The 24,973-nt window shown below is 37.5% G+C and overlaps 1 protein-coding gene across 3 annotated transcripts in view; it reads left to right on the top strand.

Annotated features, from left to right (window-relative positions):
- Nucleotides 1-24,973, top strand: part of CHM (CHM Rab escort protein) — a 262,693-nt gene that overhangs the window by 121,780 nt on the left and 115,940 nt on the right. For all 3 annotated transcript variants that reach the window (XM_082263122.1, XM_082263120.1, XM_082263121.1), the window contains exon 9: nt 19,674-19,751. In XM_082263122.1, the coding sequence (XP_082119248.1) occupies nt 19,674-19,751 (78 nt within the window). The remainder of the gene's footprint in view (nt 1-19,673; nt 19,752-24,973) is intronic.

Genomic DNA, 24,973 nt, shown 5'->3' with positions numbered 1-24,973 from the left:
CAAAAACGCCCCAAAACGCCTAGATGTGAACGGAGCCTAAATGAGTTTCTATTGTTTTAAAAATGTGTTTAAATGCCTTAAAATGCTTTTAAAAGTACAGTGACAGTAAAAAAAAAACATGCCTGGGGTGTATTTTAATAGGGTTTTTCTATTTCGCGGATTTTCACTTTTCGCGGGTGTATCCGGAACGTAACCCCCGCAATGGAGGGGGGTTTACTGTATATGTAATGGATTTAGTCAAAAAATGGGATCTAAAGGCTGAAATGGGGAACTAGATGTGGCAGTAAGGACTTAACAGAGGTTCTAATCCCTCAATCTATCTAAAATTACCAAATATCGAAAAACAAAAAAATTTGGCTGGCATTACATGTTCCTTTTTTTTTTTTCTTTCTTTTTTTTTTTTTTTTTCTCTTGATAAATGTAATACATTTTGTCCAAAACAGAATCTAAAGTCTGATATAGGTGTTTATTGCATTGTACTGTGACATCTCCAAAATTTACAACATTAAAAAAAATAACAAAAAAAGAAATGAAACCTTTTACTTTTTTGATCCATGCAATGCATTTCGTAAAAACAAAAAACAAAAAAAAAAACACTCTAAAGCCAGAAATAGTTGTTTATTGCATTGTATTATGACATTTCCCCAACAGGGACCTAGACATGGAAATAATGACTTGACAGAAGTTTTAACTCCTCGATTTATCCAAAATTCTAAAATAAAGAAAAAAAAAAAAGACGTTGACTGGCATTATATGTTCCTTTTCTTTTTCTTTTTTTTTTTTTTTTTTTACTTGATCAATGTAATAGATTTAGTTCAAAAGCATATTTGAAAGCCTGATATAGGGGTTTATTGCATTGTACCCTGACATCTCCAAAATTTACAACATTAAAAAAACATTAAAATAAATAAGAAAAAAAATAAACCTTTTACATGATCATTTTTTTTTTCTTTTTTTTACTTTTTTGATGTATGTAATGGATTTAGTCAAAAAAACAGATAAAGCCAGAAATAGTTGTTTATTGCATTGTACCATGACATCTCCCCAACAGGGACCTAGACATGGAAATAAGGGCTTGACAGAGTTTCTAGCTCCTCGATTTATCCACAATTCCAAAAAAAAATAAAACTTTGACTGGCATTACATGTTCCTTTTTTTCTTTTTTTTTTTTTTTTTTTACTTTTTTGATAAATGTAATAGATTTTGTTGTCTAAAAATAGAATCTAAAGCCTGGTATAGGTGTGTTTTGCATTGTACCTTGACATCTCCAAAATTTACATTAAAAAAAAACATAAAAAAAAAAAAATAAAAACAAAAAAAATTAAACCTTTTACTTTTTTTGATATATGCAATGGATTTCGTTAATAAAAAAAAAAAAAAACAGATCTAAAGCCAGGAATAGTTGTTTCTCTAGCGCTCATCGACAGACGTAGTCCTCGGTGATACACCACCTTCGGGTTATGTTACCTCCGCAGGAGCAGGACTAGACAGGAAATTAAAAAGCTCTGGCCACACCCTAGGGGCAGTCCCAGAGGGTATATCCTCTCTCTCTCTCTGCCTCAGCAAATCAGTTATTTTCTGTCTAGTTAGGAGTAAGGACCTAGACACCTTGCTGGGATCTTAGGTCCTGGCAAGAATTTTTTCTTAAAGGATTTTCTTAGACAGCTTTTTCTCCAGTGTTCCTGTGAGATCTTCAAGCAAGAAAGCTGAACTGGGCGACGGGCTGGATGTTGAGATCCGGTGGTCACCCCAGTTCAGCCTACGAGCGCGTGCAGGCCATAGCTCCGCGCTGGGTCGGCCGCGACAAAGTCCCATTAAAAGGACTGAACCCGCGAGTTAAACGTCTCGCTGAAACGCCAAAGACCATGAGTCACGGCGTTCGTATCGGTCGACAGCCCTCCCGCCCCGGTGGAGAGGGGTACTGTCAGGAGTTGGTGCCCGCCTGGTTCCGGTATGGTGAGTAGTATGTTCCCCCTTTCCCTCTGACGGGTTTTGTGGTGAACGCGGGCCCCTCTCGGTATGGTAAGAAAGAGTCCTTTCTATCCTATAACATGTCACAGATCCTCCTACTTTGAGTGTGATTTTTTGTGTACAAAAAGCCAGGAGGCTTGGTTTGGGAGCTAACAATCTATTGTATACATGTTTAAAAGATGTAATCTGTGGCATTCTGGGAATCTTATGGGTTAAGTATAAGCTACCTACCAGTCAGAAGCCACGGACATGTAGACTGCCTTCCAAATCAGATCTCCAGCTATTAGCAGGCCTCCCGAACGGCCATGCGGTCCGCCAGGGGCCGATACCGCCAACCACGCCATATCCCCAGGCAGAGACAGTGTTGTGTGCAGCACACCGACATTCAGCAGGCCGCCGCCATTTTTTCTTGCAGGATCGCACGAGCCGCCATTTTGGCGTAGCCTCGTGTCTCCAGCATGGGGGCGGCCATGTTTGAGGTGATCCTACACCTCGTGGAGCTTGGGGGAGGCGCCGGAAGGCGTGCAGAGGGGCGGAGCCGCCTCCTTTCTTCCTGGGCAGCCAGCCAAAAGACTTCCTGTTTGTCAAGACAGCGCTGTAAGCTGTTGCAGTTTAACTCTGAGCATCAAGTGGTGAGCCTGGGGGTCTATCTCTCTCTCTCTCGATCGATAGGGATCCCTAAGCAGGTAACACTAAGGGGCTTTTTTGTGGCACTGGGGGTCAGAAAAGAAAAAAAAAAAAAAAAAAGTTTTTTTCTTTACTTTTGAATTATATTATCCAGGAAGTAACTGGAGTTATTATGGACCCTGCCACACATATTCCCCCACCTGTTTCCCTCGAGGGGGCCACGGGACCCGCCGGTGCACAGAGTATAGAGTCATTTACAGCAATTTTGGAGTCTATGGTGGCTCGGGTGGAGGCGGCCTGTCAGGGACGGGGGTCAAGAAAGCGACCCCCGCCTACCCCTATACCATCTGACACCTCTGACTCAGATTCAGAGATGGTCACGGCAGTTGCAGGTTCCTCTGCAAGGGCTGTTATCCCAGGTAAAGCCCCCTCAGACAGTGAGGAGGACGCTTCTTCTCTTGCTATAATTCAGGAAGAAGCATTGGTGGACGCACTAGTTGTGGCAGTGCAAGAAACCTTAAAACTTGAGGCTTTACCGGCAGAGGCAACTGAAACAGAGAGGCCTTTTGGGACTAATAAGCCCATCAAGACGGCGAAGGCTTTTCCTGTACCTAAATGTTTTGGTAATCAGATTAAAGGAGAATGGGAGCATTCTAAACGTACCTTTACTATTTCCAAGCGTATTGCTAGACGCTATCCGTTTGAGGAATCCATCATTAAGAAATGGACGGTACCACCAGTCGTGGATCCGCCTATTTCCAGGCTGAATAAAGCCACGGTTATTCCAGTGGAGGACACTTCGTCCTTTAAGGATCCGGTGGATCGAAAGATAGAAGCAGAGTCCCGCACTATCTTTTCTCTGATAGGGTCAGCATTTAGACCAGTAATCGTTATTGGTCTAGTTTCCCAGACACTTACGGAATGGGCGAAGATGGTACGCCAAGATCTTAGGGGAAAAGATATTCCCCAGGAGACATCTGATTTGATGGAACAGATCATACAAGGGCTACGGTTTATCTGTGACGCAGCCTTGGACACTACTCCCCTATTAGGGCATGCATCTAAGTTAGCAGTGATCCTCAGACGTGTGCTGTGGTTAAAATGCTGGTCAGCTGACCTAGGTTCCAAAAAGACCTTGACCAATCTCCCCTTTCAGGGGAATCGTCTATTTGGAGCCAACCTAGATGAAATCATTAAGGATGCCACTGGGGGCAAGAGCACTTTTTTGCCACAGGCTGCAAAAGCTAAGGGACCTCGCAACAAGCGAGGACCTTTCTTTACCGCCCATAAAGGGCGCCCGGCTGGTACTAGCGGGAAAGGCAAGACTCCTCCAGGAGGGTTCAAGAAGGGGACCAACCCAGCCAAACCCGAAGCAAAGGAGTACACAGCCTGAAGGTGCGCCCCCACCCGGTTTCAGGGTGGGGGACGTTTTCACCGGTATTCAGGACATTAGATCGTGCATCAACCACTACTACCGGTGCGATTCTTCCCTTCCAACATTTAAGTACCACAGGAAGCGGTAGTTACCGTTCCCTGAAAAGATCTTTTCCTTTACCTTTTCCTAAGATTAGTCCCGATACCTCACAGGAATCGGATCTGGTTGACCAGATAGGCCAAGTAGCCTCTAGTCGGGTGACTTCGGTCCCTGAGGTTCAACCAGAAAAGATCACTTTTCCTGATAACTATCAGGTATCTGATAAATGTGTGGGAACAGAAAACGACCAGACTTTCTCGGATGGTCGGGGCCAGATAGCTCTAGGGACGCCTGGTTCAGATCCAATCAGCGCCAGTGGTCCTAGAAATTCTAGGCTGGCCTCCTCAAGCCGGCCTGGCCGACTTGGACATGTTAGTCGCAGACGTTCCGTGGGAACTTCGTCTCAGGGAGTGTCTGTGGTCTCAAGGACCAATTTACCTTCGTGCTTTACAGTCGCTGGTTTTAATGGCCTGGCCATTGAGACCCAAGTACTGAAGGACAGAGGTTTGTCTACTTCAGTCATTCCTACCCTTATTAAAGCAAGGAAAGCGACTTCCAGCAAAGTCTATTATCACACATGGAAGACTTATATTGCGTGGTGCGAATCTTTAGGATTTCCTCCACGTACCTATTCGGTGACTCGAATATTGGCTTTTTTGCAACAAGGGGTTGAGCAGAAGCTAGCCTTGAGCACCATCAAGGGTCAAGTTTCAGCATTAGCAATCTTCTTTCAGAAGCCTTTAGCTACCAAATCCTTGGGGCGGAATTTCATCCAGGGGGTGCGGCACCTGGCTCCTCCAGTCCGCGCGCCCTTACCGCCCTGGGATCTTAATTTGGTTTTGTCGGTTCTACAGAAACCTCCTTTTGAAGACATCAGGGAGATTCCCTTGCTTACTCTATCCCAGAAGGTGGCCTTCTTGGTGGCTATTACTTCTGCTCGCAGGGTGTCAGAACTGGCTGCATTATCATGCCAGTCACCATACCTAGTGATTCATAGGGTTAAGGTAGTACTTCATCCTAAGCCATCTTTTCTTCCCAAGGTGGTTTCAGATTTTCATCTGAATGAAGATATTGTACTACCTTCCTTGTGTCCTCAGCCCAAGCATCATCGGGAACATGCGTTGCATTCCTTAGATGTGGTTCGGGCAATCAGGGTATACCTGAAAGCTACGGAATCATTCCGTAAGACGGATTCACTTTTTGTGATCACGGATGGCCCCAGAAAGGGTTTGCCTGCATCTGCCGCGACCATTGCCAAATGGATTAGACAAACGGTGGTACAGGCTTATTCTATTAAGGGTCAGAGTCCTCCGTTCCCTGTTAGGGCGCACTCCACTCGAGCGCTCAGTACTTCCTGGGCCTTTCGCCATCAGGCGTCAGTGGTCCAGGTATGTAAGGCGGCCACCTGGTCGTCGGTACATACCTTTACAAAATTCTATAAAATTGATGTGACGGCATCGGCGGATGCCTCATTTGGCCGCAAGGTTTTGCAGGCCGCAATTTGAGGAGACCGGTGGTCTACCTCGAGGGTTTTTTTTCTGTTTGAAAAAAAAAAAAGAAAAATTGTTTTCTTTTTTTTTTTGGTTGAGTCTCATCATTAAGGATGAGCATTGTAAACTTCTAGTTGGCACCGGTTGGGCCTTCTAGATTGGGATTTGATTTCCATTTTCCCACCCCTCAGTTGTGATACTGCTCTGGGACGTCCCGAAGGTGGTGTATCACCGAGGACTACGTCTGTCGATGAGCGCTAGAGAAAAATGGATTTTTGTAAAATCTTACCGTAAAATCCTTTTCTCTTAGCTCATCGACAGACGTAGTCCCCGCCCCTCTGTTTTGGAGTTGGGTTGGGTTAAATTCTCTAAGCACTGCTTTTTCACATAACTGATTTGCTGAGGCAGAGAGAGAGAGGATATACCCTCTGGGACTGCCCCTAGGGTGTGGCCAGAGCTTTTTAATTTCCTGTCTAGTCCTGCTCCTGCGGAGGTAACATAACCCGAAGGTGGTGTATCACCGAGGACTACGTCTGTCAATGAGCTAAGAGAAAAGGATTTTACGGTAAGATTTTACAAAAATCCATTTTTATTGCACTGTACCATGACATCTCCCCAACAGGGACCTAGACATGTAAATAAGGACTTGACAGAGGTTCTAGCTCCTTGATCTATCCACAATTCCAAAACAAAATAAAAAATAAAACTTTGACTGGCATTACATGTTCCTTTTTTTTTCTTTTTTTTTTTTTACTTTTTTGATGAATGTAATAGATTTTGTCTAAAAATAGAATCTAAAGCCTGGTATAGGTGTTTATTGCATTGTACCTTGACATCTCCAAAATTTACATTAAAAAACATAAAAATAAAAAAAAAATAAGAACAAAAAAAAAAAAAATTAAACCTTTTACTTTTCTGATATATGCAATGGATTTCATAAAAAAAAAAAAAAAAACAGATCTAAATCCTGAAATAGTTGTTTATTGCATTGTACCATGACATCTCCCCAACAGGGACCTAGACATGGAAATAATGACTTGACAGAAGTTTTAACTCCTCGATTTTTCCACAATTCCAAAATAAAGAAAGAAAAAAAACGTTGACTGGCATTATATGTTCCTTTTCTTTTTCTTTTTTTTTTTTTTTTTACTTGATCAATGTAATAGATTTAGTTCAAAAGCATATTTGAAAGCCTGATATAGGGGTTTATTGCATTGTACCCTGACATCTCCAAAATTTACAACATTAAAAAAACATTAAAATAAATAAGAAAAAAAATAAACCTTTTACATGATCATTTTTTTTTTTTTTTTTTTACTTTTTTGATGTATGTAATGGATTTAGTCAAAAAAACAGATAAAGCCAGAAATAGTTGTTTATTGCATTGTACCATGACATCTCCCCAACAGGGACCTAGACATAGAAATAAGGACTTGACAGAGTTTCTAGCTCCTCGATTTATCCACAATTCCAAAAAAAAATAAAACTTTGACTGGCATTACATGTTCCTTTTTTTCTTTTTTTTTTTTTTTTTTACTTTTTTGATAAATGTAATAGATTTTGTTGTCTAAAAATAGAATCTAAAGCCTGGTATAGGTGTTTATTGCATTGTACCTTGACATCTCCAAAATTTACATTAAAAAAAACATAAAAAAAAAAAAATAAAAACAAAAAAAATTAAACCTTTTACTTTTTTTGATATATGCAATGGATTTCGTTAATAAAAAAAAAAAAAAAAACAGATCTAAAGCCAGGAATAGTTGTTTATTGCACTGTACCATGACATCTCCCCAACAGGGACCTAGACATGGAAATAAGGACTTGACAGAGGTTCTAGCTCCTTGATCTATCCACAATTCCAAAACAAAATAAAAAATAAAACTTTGACTGGCATTACATGTTCCTTTTTTTTTCTTTTTTTTTTTTTACTTTTTTGATGAATGTAATAGATTTTGTCTAAAAATAGAATCTAAACCCTGGTATAGGTGTTTATTGCATTGTACCTTGACATCTCCAAAATTTACATTAAAAAACATAAAAATAAAAAAAAAATAAGAACAAAAAAAAAAAAATTAAACCTTTTACTTTTCTGATATATGCAATGGATTTCATAAAAAAAAAAAAATAGATCTAAATCCTGAAATAGTTGTTTATTGCATTGTACCATGACATCTCCCCAACAGGGACCTAGACATGGAAATAATGACTTGACAGAAGTTTTAACTCTACGATTTATCCACAATTCCAAAAACATTTTTAAAAAACTTTGACTGGCATAACGTTCCTTTTTTTTTTTTTTACTTATTTGATAAATGTAATAAATTTAGTCCAAAAACAGAATCTAAAGCCTGATATAGGTGTTTATTGCATTGTACCTTGACATCTCCAAATTTTACAACATTAAAAAACATTAAAATAAATAAGAAAAAAAAAGTTGTTTATTGCATTGTACCATGACATCTCCCCAACAGGGACCTAGACCTAGAAATAAGGACTTTACAGAGGTTCTAGCCCCTCGATTTATCCACAATTAAAAAAAAAAAGAAAAAAAAAAAACCAGATCTAAAGCCAGAAATAGTTGTTTAAAAAAACTTTGACTGGCATTACATGTTCCTTTTTTTTTTTTACTTATTTGATAAATGTAATACATTGCATTGTACCTTGATATCTCCAAAATTTACATAAAAAAAACATGAAAAAAAAAAAAAAAAAAAGATTGAACCTTTTACATGTTCCTTTTTTTTTTTTTTTTTTTTTTTTACTTTTTTGATATATGTAATAGGTTTAGTCCAAAAACAGAATTTAAAGCCTGATATGGGTGTTTATTGATTTTTACCCCCTTGACATCTCCAAACTTTACAACGTTAAAAAACATAACAAAAAAATAACCAAAAAAAAATAATTGAACCTTTTACATTTTCCTTTTTTTTTTTTTTTAATTTATTTTTTTTTACTTTTTTGATATATGTAATGGATTTTGTCAAAAACATAGATCTAAAGCCAGAAATAGTTGTTTAAAAAAAACTTTGACTGCCATTACATGTTCCTTCTTCTTTTTTTTTTTTTTTACTTATTTGATAAATGTAATACATTGCATTGTACCTTGATATCTCCAAAATTTACATTAAAAAAACATGAAAAAAAATAAAAAAATGATTGAACCTTTTACATGTTCCTTTTTTTTTTTACTTTTTTGATATATGTAATAGATTTAGTCCAAAAAACAGAATTTAAAGCCTGATATGGGTGTTTATTGATTTGTACCTCCTTGACATCTCCAAACTTTACAACGTTAAAAAACATAACAAAAAAAATAACAAACAAAAAAAAAAATAATAATTGAACCTTTTACATGTTCCTTTTTTTTATTTTTATTTTTTTTACTTTTTTGATATGTAATGGATTTTGTCAAAAACACAGATCTAAAGCCAGAAATAGTTGTTTAAAAAAAAACTTTGGCATTACATGTTCCTTCTTCTTTTTTTTTTTATTTGATAAATGTAATACATTGCATTGTACCTTGATATCTCCAAAATTTACATTAAAAAAAAACATATAAAAAAAATGATTGAACCTTTTACATGTTCCTTTTTTTTTATTTTTATTTTTTTACTTTTTTGATATATGTAATGGATTTTGTCAAAAACACAAATCTAAAGCCAGAAATAGTTGTTTATTGCATTGTACCATGACATCTCCCCAGCAGGGACCTAGACATGGAAATAAGAACTTGACAGAGGTTCTAGCCCTTCAATTTATCGATTTTTTTCCACAATTACAAAATAAAAAAAAAAAAACTTTGACTGGCATTATGTTTCTTTTTTTTTTTTTTTTTTTTTTACTTATTTGATAAATGTAATAAATTTAGTCCAAAAACAGAATCTAAAGCCTGATATAAGTGTTTATCGAATTGTACCTTGACATCTCCAAACTTTACAACATTAAAAAACATTAAAAAAAAACAAACAAAAAAAAATAATTGAACCTTTCACTTTTTTTTTTTTTTTTATTTATGTAATGGATTTTGTCAAAAACACAGATCTAAAGCCAGAAATAGTTGTTTATTGCATTGTACCATGACATCTCCCCAGCAGGGACCTAGACATAGAAATAAGAACTTGACAGAGGTTCTAGCCCTTCCATTTATCGATTTTTTTACACAATTACAAAAAAAAAAAAAAAAATTGCATTATATATTTTTTTTTTCCAAGTCTGCTGTTTATGGCTTCCCAAGGTTGGCAGAGTTTGATTGGCCTCTACCCGTCCGTACCCATCTTCTCTGACTGGCTCGCCAACAGATGCTGCGAGCCTCAAGCCTGTTTACTTTCCTGTTATATTAGCGTTTAATTAAAGAAAACAACGAGTTGTAGGCAGTTATTTTCCGCCAGAGCTAATGAAGATTTATTTTGGGAGTGACCTTCACTGTATTAGCTGAACGAGTAATCAGCAAAATTAATAGAATAATCAAATTATACACCAACTCATAAATCATTATGAGGTGCGCTGTCAGGGTTTTTTTTTTTTTTTTTTCGCCCCTTTAATGGTCCCTATTGTTGTGCAGCTGTATGAAAAAATTACAACGGCTGATTCTGCGTCTGATAGAAGCTGAAATGGCATTTAAAGGGCTGCGCGGGACGGGGGGCCCCGGCAGGGCAAACATTTTCACAACTCTTAATTTTGCCCGTAATATGATGTGAAGTCACCGGGGCAAAGTTGAATCGGAGTACACCGCGCTCCCGTCTTTCACGAAATCCTTCTCATTGGCGGTGACAGGAGCATGTTAATTAGAGTGAGGAATTGCGCTTTAACCGTCTGTCGTTTCGGGGTTAATGGCATCAAAGCTTCAGCAGGTACATCAGCTGCGGTCAGGTCTGCTCTGAATAGACTATTGTCATCTCTCCGAGGACTGCAAGGCTGATCAAACTCAAGGAACGCCTTGTGGGGGGTTTTTTTTTGTTGTTTTTTTTTTCGATGGCTGGTCCCCTCCTGCAAAAAAAAAAAAAAAAAATTGGCTTGTCATTAATGTGTTTTCGTTCCTTTTTTTTTTTTTTTTTTGTCACATACTGATAGCAATCGCTTGTTCTTAGTATGTAGTAAGTGCTTATTGCATTTCACCTTTCTGCTGTCAGCACACAGTTCAGTTTTGTCTTGTGCAACCATCCAAGGTTCTGATCACAAAGCAGCTGTAGCAGAGAATTTTCTTTTTTTTTTTAATTTATTTTTTTTTCTTTTTTTTTTAATTCAGTTTTTTTTTGTTTTTTTTGTTTTTTTAAGGGGGGTGGGCGATGATATAGTCCAATACTAAATAATTAGCACATAGAATAACCCTTCCATGGCCAGAGGTAATTTATTCCTAGATACCCATGCCAGATTAGGAAGTATCAGCAGGGCCATTTTCTCTCCCTTAAATCCCAGAATTTTTCATTTTATTTATATTATTTATTTTATTTTTATTTTTTTTATTAAGGCAAAGCCTTGGTTCAGAACATTCAATCTTTTAGGTTTTGTAGTTTACCCTACGGTATGATACATCTTTATTTTATTATTTTTTTTTTTTATTTCCTTTACTTTTTTTATTTGGTTGGGGGGAGGTGATACATTCCACTACTAGATAACCAGCACATAGATTAACCCTTTTTTGCCCAGAGATAAATTATTCCTAGATACCCATGCCAGATTAGGAAGTATCAGCACGGCCCTTTTGTCTCCCTTAAATCCCAGAATTTTTCATTTTTTTATATTATTTCATTTATTTTTATTTATTTATTTTAAGGGGGGTGGGCGATGATATAGTCCAATACTAAATAATTGGCACATAGAATAACCCTTTCATGGCCAGAGGTAATTTATTTCTAGATACCCATGCCAGATTAGGAAGTATCAGCAGAGCCATTTTCTCTCCCTTAAATCCCAGAATTTTTCATTTTTTTATATTATTTATTTTATTTTAATTTTTTTTATTTAGGCAATGCCTTGGTTCAGAACATTCTATCTTTTAGGTTTTGTAGTTTACCCTACGGTATTATACATCTTTATTTATTTATTTATTTATTTTTTTAATTTCCTTTATTTATTTTTTTGGGTTGGGAAGGGAGGTGATATATTCCACTACTAGATAATCAGCACATAGAATAACCCTTTTCTGACCAGAGTTAATTTATTCCTAGATACCCATGCCAGATTAGGAAGTATCAGCAGGGCCTTTTTCTCTCCCTTAAATACCAGAATTTTTCATTTTTTTTATATTATTTATTTTATTTTTATTTTTTTTTTATTTAGGCAATGCCTTGGTTCAGAACATTCTATCTTTTAGGTTTTGTAGTTTACCCTACGGTATGATACATCTTTATTTATCTTTTTTTTTTTTTTTTTAATTTCCTTTATTTTTTTGGTTGTGGAGGGAGGTGATGCATTCCACTACTAGATAACCAGCACATAGTATAACCCTTTCATGGCCAGAGGTAATTTATTCCTAGATACCCATGCCAGATTAGGAAGTATCAGCAGGGCCATTTTCTCTCCCTTAAATCGCAGAATTTTTCATTTTTTTATATTTTTTTATGTATAAAATATTTCTATGTATAAAATAAATATTTTTATATTTATTTATTTTTTTATTTAGTAAATGCCTTGGTTCAGAACATTATATCTTATAGGTTTTGTAGTTTACCCTATGGTATTATACATCTTTATTTATCTTTTTTAATTTCCTTTATTTATTTATTTTTTTGGTTAGGAAGGGAGGTAATACATTCCACTACTAGATAACTAGCACATAGATTAACCCTTTTTTGACCAGAGGTAATTTATTCCTAGATACCCATGCCAGATTAGGAAGTATCAACAGGGCCATTTTCTCTCCCTTAAATGGCAGAATTTTTTATTTTTTTATATTATTTATTTTATTTTTTATTTTTTTAAGGGGTGTAGGCGATGATATAGTCCAATACTAAATAATTAGCACATAGAATAACCCTTTTTTGACCAGAGGTAATTTATTCCTAGATACCCATGCCAGATTAGGAAGTATCAGCAGGGCCATTTTCTCTCCCTTAAATACCAGAATTTTTCATTTTTTTATATTATTTATTTTATTTTCATTTATTTTTATTTAGGCTATGCCTTGGTTCAGAACATTCTATCTTTTAGGTTTTGTAGTTTACCCTACGGTATTATACATCTTTATTTATCTTTTTTTTTTTAATTTCCTTTATTTATTTTTTTGGGTTGGGAAGGGAGGTGATGCATTCCACTACTAGATAATCAGCACATAGAATAACCCTTTTCTGACCAGAGTTAATTTATTCCTAGATACCCATGCCAGATTAGGAAGTATCAGCAGGGCCTTTTTCTCTCCCTTAAATACCAGAATTTTTCATTTTTTTTATATTATTTATTTTATTTTTATTTTTTTTTTATTTAGGCAATGCCTTGGTTCGGAACATTATATATTTTAGGTTTTGTAGTTTACCCTATGGTATTATACATCTTTATTTTATTTTTTTTTTTTTTTATTTCCTTTACTTTTTTTATTTGGTTGGGAAGGGAGGTGATCTATTCCACTACTAGATAACCAGCACATAGATTAACCCTTTTTTGCCCAGAGATAAATTATTCCTAGATACCCATGCCAGATTAGGAAGTATCAGCACGGCCCTTTTGTCTCCCTTAAATCCCAGAATTTTTCATTTTTTTATATTGTTTCATTTATTTTTATTTATTTATTTTAAGGGGGGTGGGCGATGATATAGTCCAATACTAAATAATTGGCACATAGAATAACCCTTTCATGGCCAGAGGTAATTTATTTCTAGATACCCATGCCAGATTAGGAAGTATCAGCAGGGCCATTTTCTCTCCCTTAAATCCCAGAATTTTTCATTTTTTTTATATTATTTATTTTATTTTAATTTTTTTTATTTAGGCAAAGCCTTGGTTCAGAACATTCTATCTTTTAGGTTTTGTAGTTTACCTTACGGTATGATACATCTTTATTTATTTAATTTTTTTCTTATTTTTAATTTTTATTTCCTTTACTTTTTTTTTGGTTGGGAAGGGAGATGATACATTTCACTACTAGATAACCAGCACATAGATTAACCCTTTTTTGACGAGAGTTAATTTATTCCTAGATCCCCATGCCAATTCAGGAAGTATCAGCAGGGCCATTTTTTCTCCCTCGTGTCCCAGAATTTTTTTTTTTTTTTTTCTAAGCAATGCCTTAGGTTCAGAACATTATATATTTTATGTTTTGTAGCTGATCCTACGTTATTATACATCTTTATTTGGGGACAGATAAGGTATTAATTTGGTAGAAAATTTGCATAATTTTTTTTTTTTTTTATAATTTCCTTTCTTTTTTTTTTTTTTCTTTTTTTTGGTTGTGGAGGGAGGTGATATATTCCACTACTAGATAACCAGCACATAGATTAACCCTTTTATGACCAGAGGTAATTTATTCCTAGATACCCATGCCAAATTAAGAAGTATCAGCAGGGCCATTTTCTCTCCCTTAAATCGCAGAATTTTTCTTTTTTTTATATTATTTATTTTATTTTAATTTTTTTTTTTTTTTTTTTTTAAGGGGGGTGGGCGATGATATAGTCCAATACTAAATAATTAGCACATAGTATAACCCTTTCATAGCCAGAGGTAATTTATTCCTAGATACCCATGTCAGATTAAGAAGTATCAGCAGGGCCATTTTCTCTCCCTTGTGTCCCAGAATGTTTTTATTTTTTTATCTAAGCAATGCCTTGGTTCAGAATATTTTAGGTTTTGTAGCTTATCCTACAGTATTATACATCTTTATTTGGGTACAGATAAGGTATTAATTTAGTACCAAATTTTTTTTTTATTTCCTTTTTTTTTTTTTCTTTTTTTGGTTGGAGGGAGGTGATACATTCCACTACTAGATAACCAGCACATAGATTAACCCTTTTTTGACCAGAGGTAATTTATTCCTAGATACCCATTCCAGATTAAGAAGTAACAGCAGGGCCATTTTCTCTCCCTTGAGTCCCAGAATTATTATTTTTTTTTTTTATCTAAGCAATGCCTTGGTTCATAACATTATATATATATTTTATGTTTTGTAGCTTACCCTACGGTATTATACATATTTATTTGGGGACCGATAAAGTATTAAATAGGTAGCAAATTTCGTAATTTTTTTTTTTTTAATTTCCTTTACTTTTTTTTTTTTTTTTGGTTGGGGAGGGAGGTAATACATTTCAATACTAGATAATCAGCACATAGTGTAACCCTTTTATGACCAGAAGTAATTTATTCCTAGATACCCATGCCAAATTGTGAAGTATCAGCAGGGCCATTTTTTTCCCTCTTGTGTCCCAGAATTTTTTTTTTTTTTTTTTCTAAGCAATACCTTGGTTCAGAACATTATATCTTTTAGGTTTTGTAGCTGATCCTATGGTATTATACATTTTTATTGGGGACAGATAAGGTATTAATTTGGTAGCAAATTTGGATACTTTTTTTTTTTTTTTAATTTCTTTTCTTTTTTTTTTTTTTTTTTCTTTTTTTGGTTGTGGAGGGAGGTGATGCATTCCACTACTAGATAACCAGCACATAGATTAACCCTTTTTTGACCAGAGTTAATTTATTCCTAGATACCCATGCCAAATCAGGAAGTACAGTTGCGTTCAAAATTATTCAACCCCCAATGCTGTAAAGGGTTTTAGGGAATTTAGTGTACATTTGTAATTGTATTCAGAATGAAATCCTACAAGGACTTCTTAAAGAACCATATGCAGCTAAAATGACATCAATTGGTTTTGTAATACAGTAGTAAATGTTTATTTTGTGAATTCTTCATTGACACAATTATTCAACCCCTTATAGACTACCACTCTGACGAACAGAGGCTCATTGAAGTCTTTTCAATCAGGTATTGAAAACACCTGTGGATGTCAGGGAGCAGCAATAAAGCCTAATAAGCACCAATTAGGCAGCTTTAAAATGACTGTGATACTCAGCTCCTTCTAGACATTTACTGATGTGGTTACAAACATGGTGAAGTCAAGAGAATGGTCCAGGAAGACAAGAGAAGAGGTGATCACTCTTCACAGGAAGGGCAATGGCTATAAGAAGATTGTAAAGATGTTAAACATACCAAGAGACACCATAGGAAGCATCATTCGCAAATTCAAGGCAAAGGGCACTGTGGAAGCGCTACCTGGTCGTGGCAGAAAGAAGATGCTGACTTTGACTGCTGTGCGCTACCTGAAGCGTAGAGTGGAGAAAAGTCTCCGTGTGACTGCTGAGGAACTGAGAAAAGATTTGTCAGATGTGGGTACTGAAGTTTCTGCTCAGACAATACGGCGCACACTGCGTAATGAAGGCCTCCATGCCAGAACTCCCAGGCGCACCCCCTTGCTGTCTCCAAAGAATAAGAAGAGTCGACTGCAGTATGCCAAAAGTCATGTGGGCAAACCACAGAAGTTTTGGGATAGTGTTCTGTGGACTGATGAAACAAAATTAGAACTGTTTGGGCCCATGGATCAACGCTATGTTTGGAGGAGGCCTATGAAGAAAAGAACACCTTGCCTACTGTGAAGCATGACGGGGGGGTCAATCATGCTTTGGGGCTGTTTTGCTTCTGCAGGTACAGGGAAGCTTCAGCGTGTGCAAGGTACCATGGATTCTCTTCAGTACCAGGAGATATTGGATGACAATGTGATGCAATCCGTCACAAACCTGAGGCTTGGGAGACGTTGGACCTTTCAACAGGACAATGATCCCAAGCATACCTCCAAGTCTACTAGAGCATGGTTGCAGATTAAAGGCTGGAACATTTTGGAGTGGCCATCACAGTCATCAGACTTAAATCCGATTGAGAACCTCTGGTGGGACTTAAAGAAAGCAGTTGCAGTGCACAAGCCTAAGAATGTGACTGAACTGGAGGCTTTTGCCCATGACGAATGGGCGAAGATACCCGTAGATCGCTGCAAGACACTTGTGTCAAGCTATGCTTCACGTTTAAAAGCTGTTATAACTGTAAAAGGATGTTGTACTAAGTACTAAGATTGAATGTCACTTGGGGGTTGAATAAAACTGATAATGATGTGAGCACAGAAAAGACATTTGTGGTTATTTCATTATAAATGTTATATTTGTCTGACCTACACGTGACTCTTTGATTTCATTGTAAGCAGGATGACTGAATGATCAAAATCAATGTCAAACTGGCCAAAACAATCAATTTCAGTGGGGGTTGAATCATTTTGAACACAACTGTATCAGCAGGGCCATTTTTTCTCCCTCGTGTCCCAGAATTTTTTTTTTTTTTTTTTTTTATCTAAGCAATGCCTTGGTTCAGAACATTATATATTTTATATTTTGTAGCTGATCCTACGTTATTATACATCTTTATTTGGGGACAGATAAGGTATTAATTTGGTAGCAAATTTGGATAATTTTTATTTCCTTACATTATATCTTTTAGGTTTTGTAGTTTACCCTATGGTATTATAAATACATCTTTATTTGGGGACAGATAAGGTATTTATTTGGTATAAAATTTGGATACTTTGTTTTTTTTTTTCCCTGTTTAGGCTATGTCGTCTTTTAGATTATTATATATTTTAGGTTTCTTAGTCTACCCTAACATATTATATGTCTTTATTTGGGGACAGATCAGGCTTTAGTTTGGCAAATTTGGATACTCATTTTTTATTTTTTTTTGATGTTCATAGAGAATAAAAAGAATAAAATGCATTTTCTTGTAATTTTGGTAATTTGTGTTGGTTAAAAAAAAAAAATGTATAATGCTGTGTGTATGTGTATATGTGTATATATATATATATATATATATATATATATATATATATATATATATATATATATATAATACAAATAATAATAAAAAAAAAATAAAGCACCTCCTAACACGCACCAATTCAATTGGTGCAGTTAACATAAATTGCACCACACCATGTGAGTTATCGCCACAAACATCAGAGTGAGTGCAATAATTCTTGGGCCTTATTTCACAGTTACCTTCATGCTGATGACCTGTAATGACTTTTAAAGCGTTGCCTATGAGCAATTTTGGGTACCATCGTTTTTATGCGATTTCATGACCATGCGCAATTTTAAGGCTTGTCATGTTTGGTATCTATTTACTCGAGACAACCACATCTTTTATACCCAAAAAACTGGGGACTGCATCGCAAACTTAATTTTTATTTTTTTTTATTATATATATATATATATATTATTTTTTTTTTATTCTTTTTTTTTATTTTGTGTTTGCGCTAAAATGTATTTTACTGTATTTTTTTTTAATGAAAATATACATTTGATAAATATCTAGTTAAAGCCCAACTCCAGCAAGATGACAACGCTGAACGTCCTGCCAGGAAATCAGTGCAGTGTTGTCACCCTGTGGGCTGGTAGTTTAATTTTTTGTCTGCAGGATGACCACACTGCACTGATTTCCTGGCAGGACGTACAGCGTTGTCAGGAAGTAGAAAATCAATGGCTTTGTCGTTATCAAGACTGTGTTAAGGTGGGACTGAGATTAACAATAAATGCGTTTATGTGATTACATTTGCCAGGCTGCATCCTATATGTTTTGTTTTTTTTTTTTTTACTATTTTTAGATTTCGTTTTTTTTTTCTATTTGATTTTGATTTTTTGTTTTTATTTAAACATTTTATTTGATTTAGTTTCCTTGTATTTTAATAATATTTTTTTATTGTTTTATGTTTGATTTTGCTTAATTGTTTTGTTTTATTAATATTTTTTTTATTGTTTTATTTTTTTTATATTTGGTTTTGCATCATTGTTTATTAACCGCTTCCTACTCGACCGCCGTGAAATGACAACGGAGCAGTGCATCCACTGTTCTGGGATGCTGTCATATGACGGCGCACTAGAACGGCCTCTCTCGCGCCCGCGGGGGTGCGCGGAGCAGCGATCGTGGCCTTGCCATGTTGCTAGGACACGGCACGACCGTGATCTCGGTAAAGAGTCAATGACATGACTCTTTACCCATGTGATCGGCTGTGTCCTAAGACAGCCAGTCACATGTAAATGAGGAAGTGCCGTTATTCGGCTCTCCTCGCCTCACACTGTCAGAGTCGAGGAGAGCCGATCAGCGGCTCCTCCTCGCAGGGGAGACAAAGACAGGTAATCAGGGCTCTGATTACAGAAAATTGAAATAAAGTGCCAATCAGTGCCCATAGTGCTGCCAGTCAGTGCCTGCTCATCTAGGCACTGACTGGCAGCACTATGGGCACTGATTGTGGGCACTGATGGTGTTGCCCATCAGTGTTCATCAGTACCACCCGTCAGTGCCCATCTGGTCTGTCAAACATGGTGGTGGCAGCATCATGGTTTGGGCCTGCTTTTCTTCAGCAGGGACAGGGAAGATGGTTAAAATTGATGGGAAGATGGATGGAGCCAAATACAGGACCATTCTGGAAGAAAACCTGATGAAGTCTGCAAAAGACCTGAGACTGGGACGGAGATTTGTCTTCCAACAAGACAATGATCCAAAACATAAAGCAAAATCTACAATGGAATGGTTCACAAATAAACATATCCAGGTGTTAGAATGGCCAAGTCAAAGTCCAGACCTGAATCCAATCGAGAATCTGTGTAAAGAACTGAAAACTGCTGTTCACAAACGCTCTCCATCCAACCTCACTGAGCTCGAGCTGTTTTGCAAGGAGAAATGGGCAAAAATTTCAGTCTCTCGATGTGCAAAACTGATAGAGACATACCCCAAGCGACTTACAGCTGTAATCGCAGCAAAAGGTGGCGCTACAAAGTATTAACATAAGGGGGCTGAATAATTTTGCACGCCCAATTTTTCAGTATTTTATTTGTTAACAAAGTTTGAAATATCCAATAAATTTCGTTCCACTTCATGATTGTGTCCCACTTGTTGTTGATTCTTCACAAAAAATTACAGTTTTATATCTTTGTTTGAAGCCTGAAATGTGGCAAAAGGTCGCAAAGTTCAAGGGGGCCGAATACTTTCGCAAGGCACTGTAATTTTCTTTTATTGTTTTATTTTATGATTTTACATTTGGTTTTGTTCCATTGTAATTTTTTTTTAAGCAATCTTTTGTATCCTTTTGCAGGATGAGTGCGGTTTTTGGTGGGATCTACTGCTTACATCATTCCCTCCAGTGCCTGGTCATAGACGAAGAGTCCAAGCAGTAAGTAAACTCTTTCTTTTTATTGACCTGCAGCGAGCGCCACAAGCACTCCAAAGCTGATTTGGGAAAAAAAAAAAAAAAAGGGCAAAAAATAAACTTCAAAGGGCCCCCTTGATATTAATGACATATCAGCCTTGATTAAAAGTAATCTGTGTATTGGTCCCGCAAGCAGGAGAGGAGCGGGGCCACAGTATAGAAAATAAATTAATTTTCCCCAACAATATTACTGCAGCTCCTGATCATCCAGCCTCGGAAGACAAATCATACGGGCTGGCGGGGAGGGGGCCGCGATGAGTGATGCTAAGTTTTCCTTGTGGCCTTAGTTCGTCTAATTGATTTTCATCGGATGACACAAAGCCCTCTGTTATTGCATTTTTAAAAATGGAGCTCACCTAAACAGGCATCAGATTAATCTCTGCTGATAATGCGTGTCACTCCAAAGAGAAAAGACTTTAATGAGTTTCGGGGAGATTGTTGTCATAAACCAGCCTGCCCTGCTGAAGGTTGACTTAACCCCTTTCCCAGAGCAACTCCGCCAAAATCTACTCGTACGGGAAAAGGCAGAATCCTGATCTCACAGCCAGCGTTCCCCTCAAAGATACAAAATGAAACAATTCATAAATATATATGCTAAAAAAAAAAAAAATCTCCCACCAGGAGGACGATGTCCCACTCAGATTTGATGACACATTCCGCCCTCTAGCCTATGTGATACGGACATTGGACCCTCGTATGGGACGTGGCATGCAGAACCCCACTCCTAGAAAGGTCCTGGATGATGTATTGGGGCAAGTAAGGAACTCTCCTTATATAATGGTAAATATAGAGCAGGATTTTACATGGGCCTCAAAGGATACATTTTACCCACTTCTGGACCGGCCCTTTTTTTGACACTTGTTGTTTACAAGTTAAAATCTGTTTTTTTTTTTGCTAGAAAATTACTTAGAACCCCCCAAACATTATATATTGCATATATATTATATTATTATATGATATATATATTTAAATTATACATATATATTATATTCTCTATATTTATATAAATTATTATATATATATATATATATTTTTATATAATATATATATATATATATATATATATATATATATATATATATATATATATATATATATATATATATATAATTTATTATTTTTTTTTTTTTAGCAGAGACCCTAGAGAATAAAATGGAGATCGTTGCAATATTTTTATCACACCGTATTTGGCGTGTCTTACAAATGCAATTTTTGTGGGAAAAAATACTCTTTTTTAAATTAAAAAATAAGAAAGAAGTACAAGTTAAGTTTACAAGTTAACCACTTAAGCCCCGGAGGATTTGGCTGCTAAAGGACCAGGGGTTTTTTTGCGATTTTTTACTGCGTGACTTTAACGGACAATTGCGCGGTCGTGCGACGCTGTACCGAAACAAATTTGACGTCCTTTTTTTCCCACAAACAGAGCTTTCTTTTGGTGGTATTTGATCACCTGTGCGATTTTTTGATCACGCGCTATAAACAAAAAAAGAGCGTAAATTTTGCAAAAATAACAATATTTTTCACATTTTTTTATATGAAATTCCCCAAAAAAAAAAGTAAAAATCAAAATTTTTTAACATTTTTCGGCCAATTTGTTTTATGCTACATGTGTTTGGTAAAAAAAAATCGCAAAAAGCGTATTTTGATTTGTTTGCGCAAAAGTTATCGCGTTTACTAACAAAGAGAAAGATTTTTGTCATTTTTGGTGTTTTTTTTTTTTAACGCGTAATGGCGGCGATCTGCGACTTTTTTTTCGGTACTGCGACATTGCGGCGGACAGATCGGACCCTTGACTGACATTTTTGACACTTTTGGGGTTACCAGTGACATTACTGCAGTAATCAGTGCTATACATATGCACTGTTACTGCAAAAATGACACTGGCAGGGAAGGGGTTAACTTTATTGGACAGGGAGGGGTTAAGTGTGTCCTAGGGGCGTGCTTTCTACTGTGTAGGGACATTCCTATTGGTGTAAAAGCAAAGATCAACCGTTCTACATAGTAGAACGGACAGATCTTCACTTTTACACAGGGAGAACTGACAGGCAGCTTGTTTACACAAGCTGCTCTGTCTTTCTCCCTTCACAGGAGCGATCGCAGTGTGACTGGCGGACATCGAGTCCGCCGGTCACACGCACTGACTTGCCTGTGAACGAGCCGCGGCGGGCGCGCGCCTCGGCGGGCGCGCGCCCGCCCGCGATAGGCTCGCAAGTCAGTGACAGGCGAGTGACGTACCGATACGTCACTCTGCCTGGCCGGGGCTGACCGCCGCAGTATATAGTCGTGCGGCGGTCGGCAACCGGTTAAAACCTTTTTTTTTTTTTTTTGCTAGAAAATTGCTTAGAACCCCCAAACATTATATATATATATATATATATATATATATATATATATAATTTTTAGCAGAGACCCTAGAGAATAACATGGAGATCGTTGCAATATTTTTTATCACACCGTATTTGGCGCAGCGGTCTTACAAATGCAATTTTTCTGGAAAAAATACACTTTTTTAAATAAAAAAAAAGAAAGAAGTAAAGTTAGTCCAATTTTTTTCTATAATGTGAAAGATAATGTTATGTCGAGTAACTAGATACCCAACATGTCATGCTTCAAAATTGCGCACACTCGTGAAATGGCAACAAACCTTGGTACTTAAAAATCCCCATAGGCGACATTTTAAAAATGTCTACAGGTTACCAGTTTAGAGTTACAGAGGAGGTCTAGCTCTAGAATTATTGCTCTTGCTCTAACGATCGCGGCGATACTTCACATGCGTGGTTTTGAACACCGTTTACATGCGTATGCGTTCGCTTCTGCACGCGAGCTAATGGGGACAGAGCTCTTTTTAATTTTTTTTCCTATTTATTTTATCTTTTATTTATTATTTTTTTACACTGTCCTTTAAAAAAAAAAATTAAATGTTTTCGTGTGAGTGTGTGTATATATATATATATATATATATATATATATATATATATATATATATATATGAAATAAAAAACATCAGTGCTTCATGAATAAAATCACACTTATATAAACAGGCAGTAGAATTGTAGAGATGACCCCTCCTCTGTCAGCTTCACAAGATCCTCGGTCGGCTTCTATAGGTGCCTGTGTGTGGTGAAGGAGAGAAGGAATGCAGTTTTCAAATTCATTCTGCACTTCCACGCAGTCGTGGGCGGCGCCAGCCAGATAGAGCGGGGGGGGGGGGCAAAGAGGGACTCGGGAGCAGCTGAGCTGCCGAGGGAGGCCAGAGGCCCCGCCCCCGAGCCATCGCATCGGCATTGGGGCGTGGATGTGAGATGTCTCGGAGAGAGACATTGATAAAAGTCAGCAGTGTCTCTGGGGGCCGTATGGAACTAAAGGACGGGCCGCAACTGGCCCGCGGGCTGGACTTTGGACATGACTGATCTAGGCAGAAGGAATTCCAGTCATCCTTGTGGCCACAGAATGGCCTCACCGGTCTTGGTACTCAGATCTAGTACAGCTGGTCGACAATGTCCCTTGGCGACTCCCTCTCAGAAAAGACCTGTTGGTCCAAGGGCCGATCTTCCATCCTGCTTTACAGTCACTGGCTTTAACGGCTTGGCTGTTGAAAGCAAGGTGCTGAAGGATAGGGGGTTTGTCAGACTTGGTGATTCCCATGCTGTTAAAGGCTAGGAAATCTACCTCTAGGAAGATTTACCATCACGTTTGGAAAGCATACATTGCTTGGTGTGAGTCCCTGGGGGTTTCTCCTCGTTCATTTTTGGTGGCTCGCATTTTGGTGTTCCTCCAAAGAGGTGTGGAACAGCGCCTGGCCCTGGGTACCATCAAGGGCCAGGTTTCGGCCTTTGGCGTTTTTCTTTCAACGTCCTTTGGCTACACATTCCTTGGTTCGTACCTTTGTTCAGGGGGTTTGCCACTTGGTTCCACCTGTGCGGTCTCCATTGCCTCCGTGAGACCTCACTTTCGTACTGTCGGTTTATTCAGAAACCGCCTTTTGAAAATATTCACGAGATTCCTCTGCTTACATTGTCCCAGAAGTAAGCCTTCTTGGTGGCAATTACTTCCGCACATAGGATGTCCGAGCTGCCAGCCTTGTCTTGTAGTTCACCTTATCTGGTGGTTCACAGAGATAAAGTGGTGCTTCGCCCTTGTCAATTGTTCCGTCCTAAGGTTGTCTCTGGTTTCCATCTGAATGAAGACATTGTGTTGCCTTCCCTGTGTCCTAAGCCTAGGCATCCTAAGGAGATTGCCTTGCATTCTCTGGATGTGTTTCCGGGGATTAGGGTGTACCTGGTGGCAACTGAGTCGTCCAGGTAGTCAGACTCACTTTTTGTCCTTACGGATCGACCTCGCAAAGGGTTGGCCGCGTCTGTCACGATCATTTCCAGATGGATCAGACAGATGGTAGTGCAGGCCTATTCAATCAAGGAACAACAATATCTCTCCTGCGCTCGAGTGGCGGTTTTATGACGCAAATGAAGTGGTCTTGCTGCCCCCCTCAGGACCAAGGGTATCCAAAAGGCACTACAAGTAAAACAACAAGAGAAGGGCGCACCGACCTTGTGCATTACCACTTAAAAGTTTATTAAAATCAAAGAAGGGTAGCGTACAATATACTCACAAACGTAGCATATGAACAAGCATATATGAAATGGGCACCGCTCGTTTCCAGGACACTTCTCTACTGCTGGATAGCATGATGGCGTCCTCAAAACCTGATGTGGTTTACGCGTTTCGAGGGAGGACCCTCTGAGTGGCGATTTTGGCTCTGAGGAAGAGGGTCCTCCCTCGAAACGCGTAAGCCACATCAGGTTTTGAGGACGCCATCACGCTATCCAGCAGTAGAGAAAGCGAAGCGGTGCCCATTTCCTATATGCTTGTTCATATGCTACGTTTTTGAGTATATTGTGCGCTACCCTTCTTTGAATTTAATAAACTTTTAAGTGGTAATGCACAAGGTCGGTGCGCCCTTCTCTTGTTTTCTATTCAATCAAGGGTAAGGTTCTTCCTTTCCCTATTAAGGCGCATTCTGCGCAGGCGCTTAGTGCTTCCTGGGCCTTCCGTCATCAGGCCTCAGTAATGCAGGTTTGCAAGGCGGCCACCTGGTCGTCTGTGCACACTTTCACAAAAGGGACAGGACGCTTTTTTTTTTCCTATTTATTTTATCTATTATTTTTTATTTTTACACAGTTTTAAAA

Source organism: Pelophylax lessonae, assembly GCF_965119305.1.
Source record: "Pelophylax lessonae genome assembly, chromosome: 7".
Taxonomy (NCBI): Eukaryota; Metazoa; Chordata; class Amphibia; order Anura; family Ranidae; genus Pelophylax; species Pelophylax lessonae.
The sequence above is the reverse complement of the archived record's forward strand: the minus strand, read 5'-3'. Positions and strand labels throughout refer to the sequence as shown.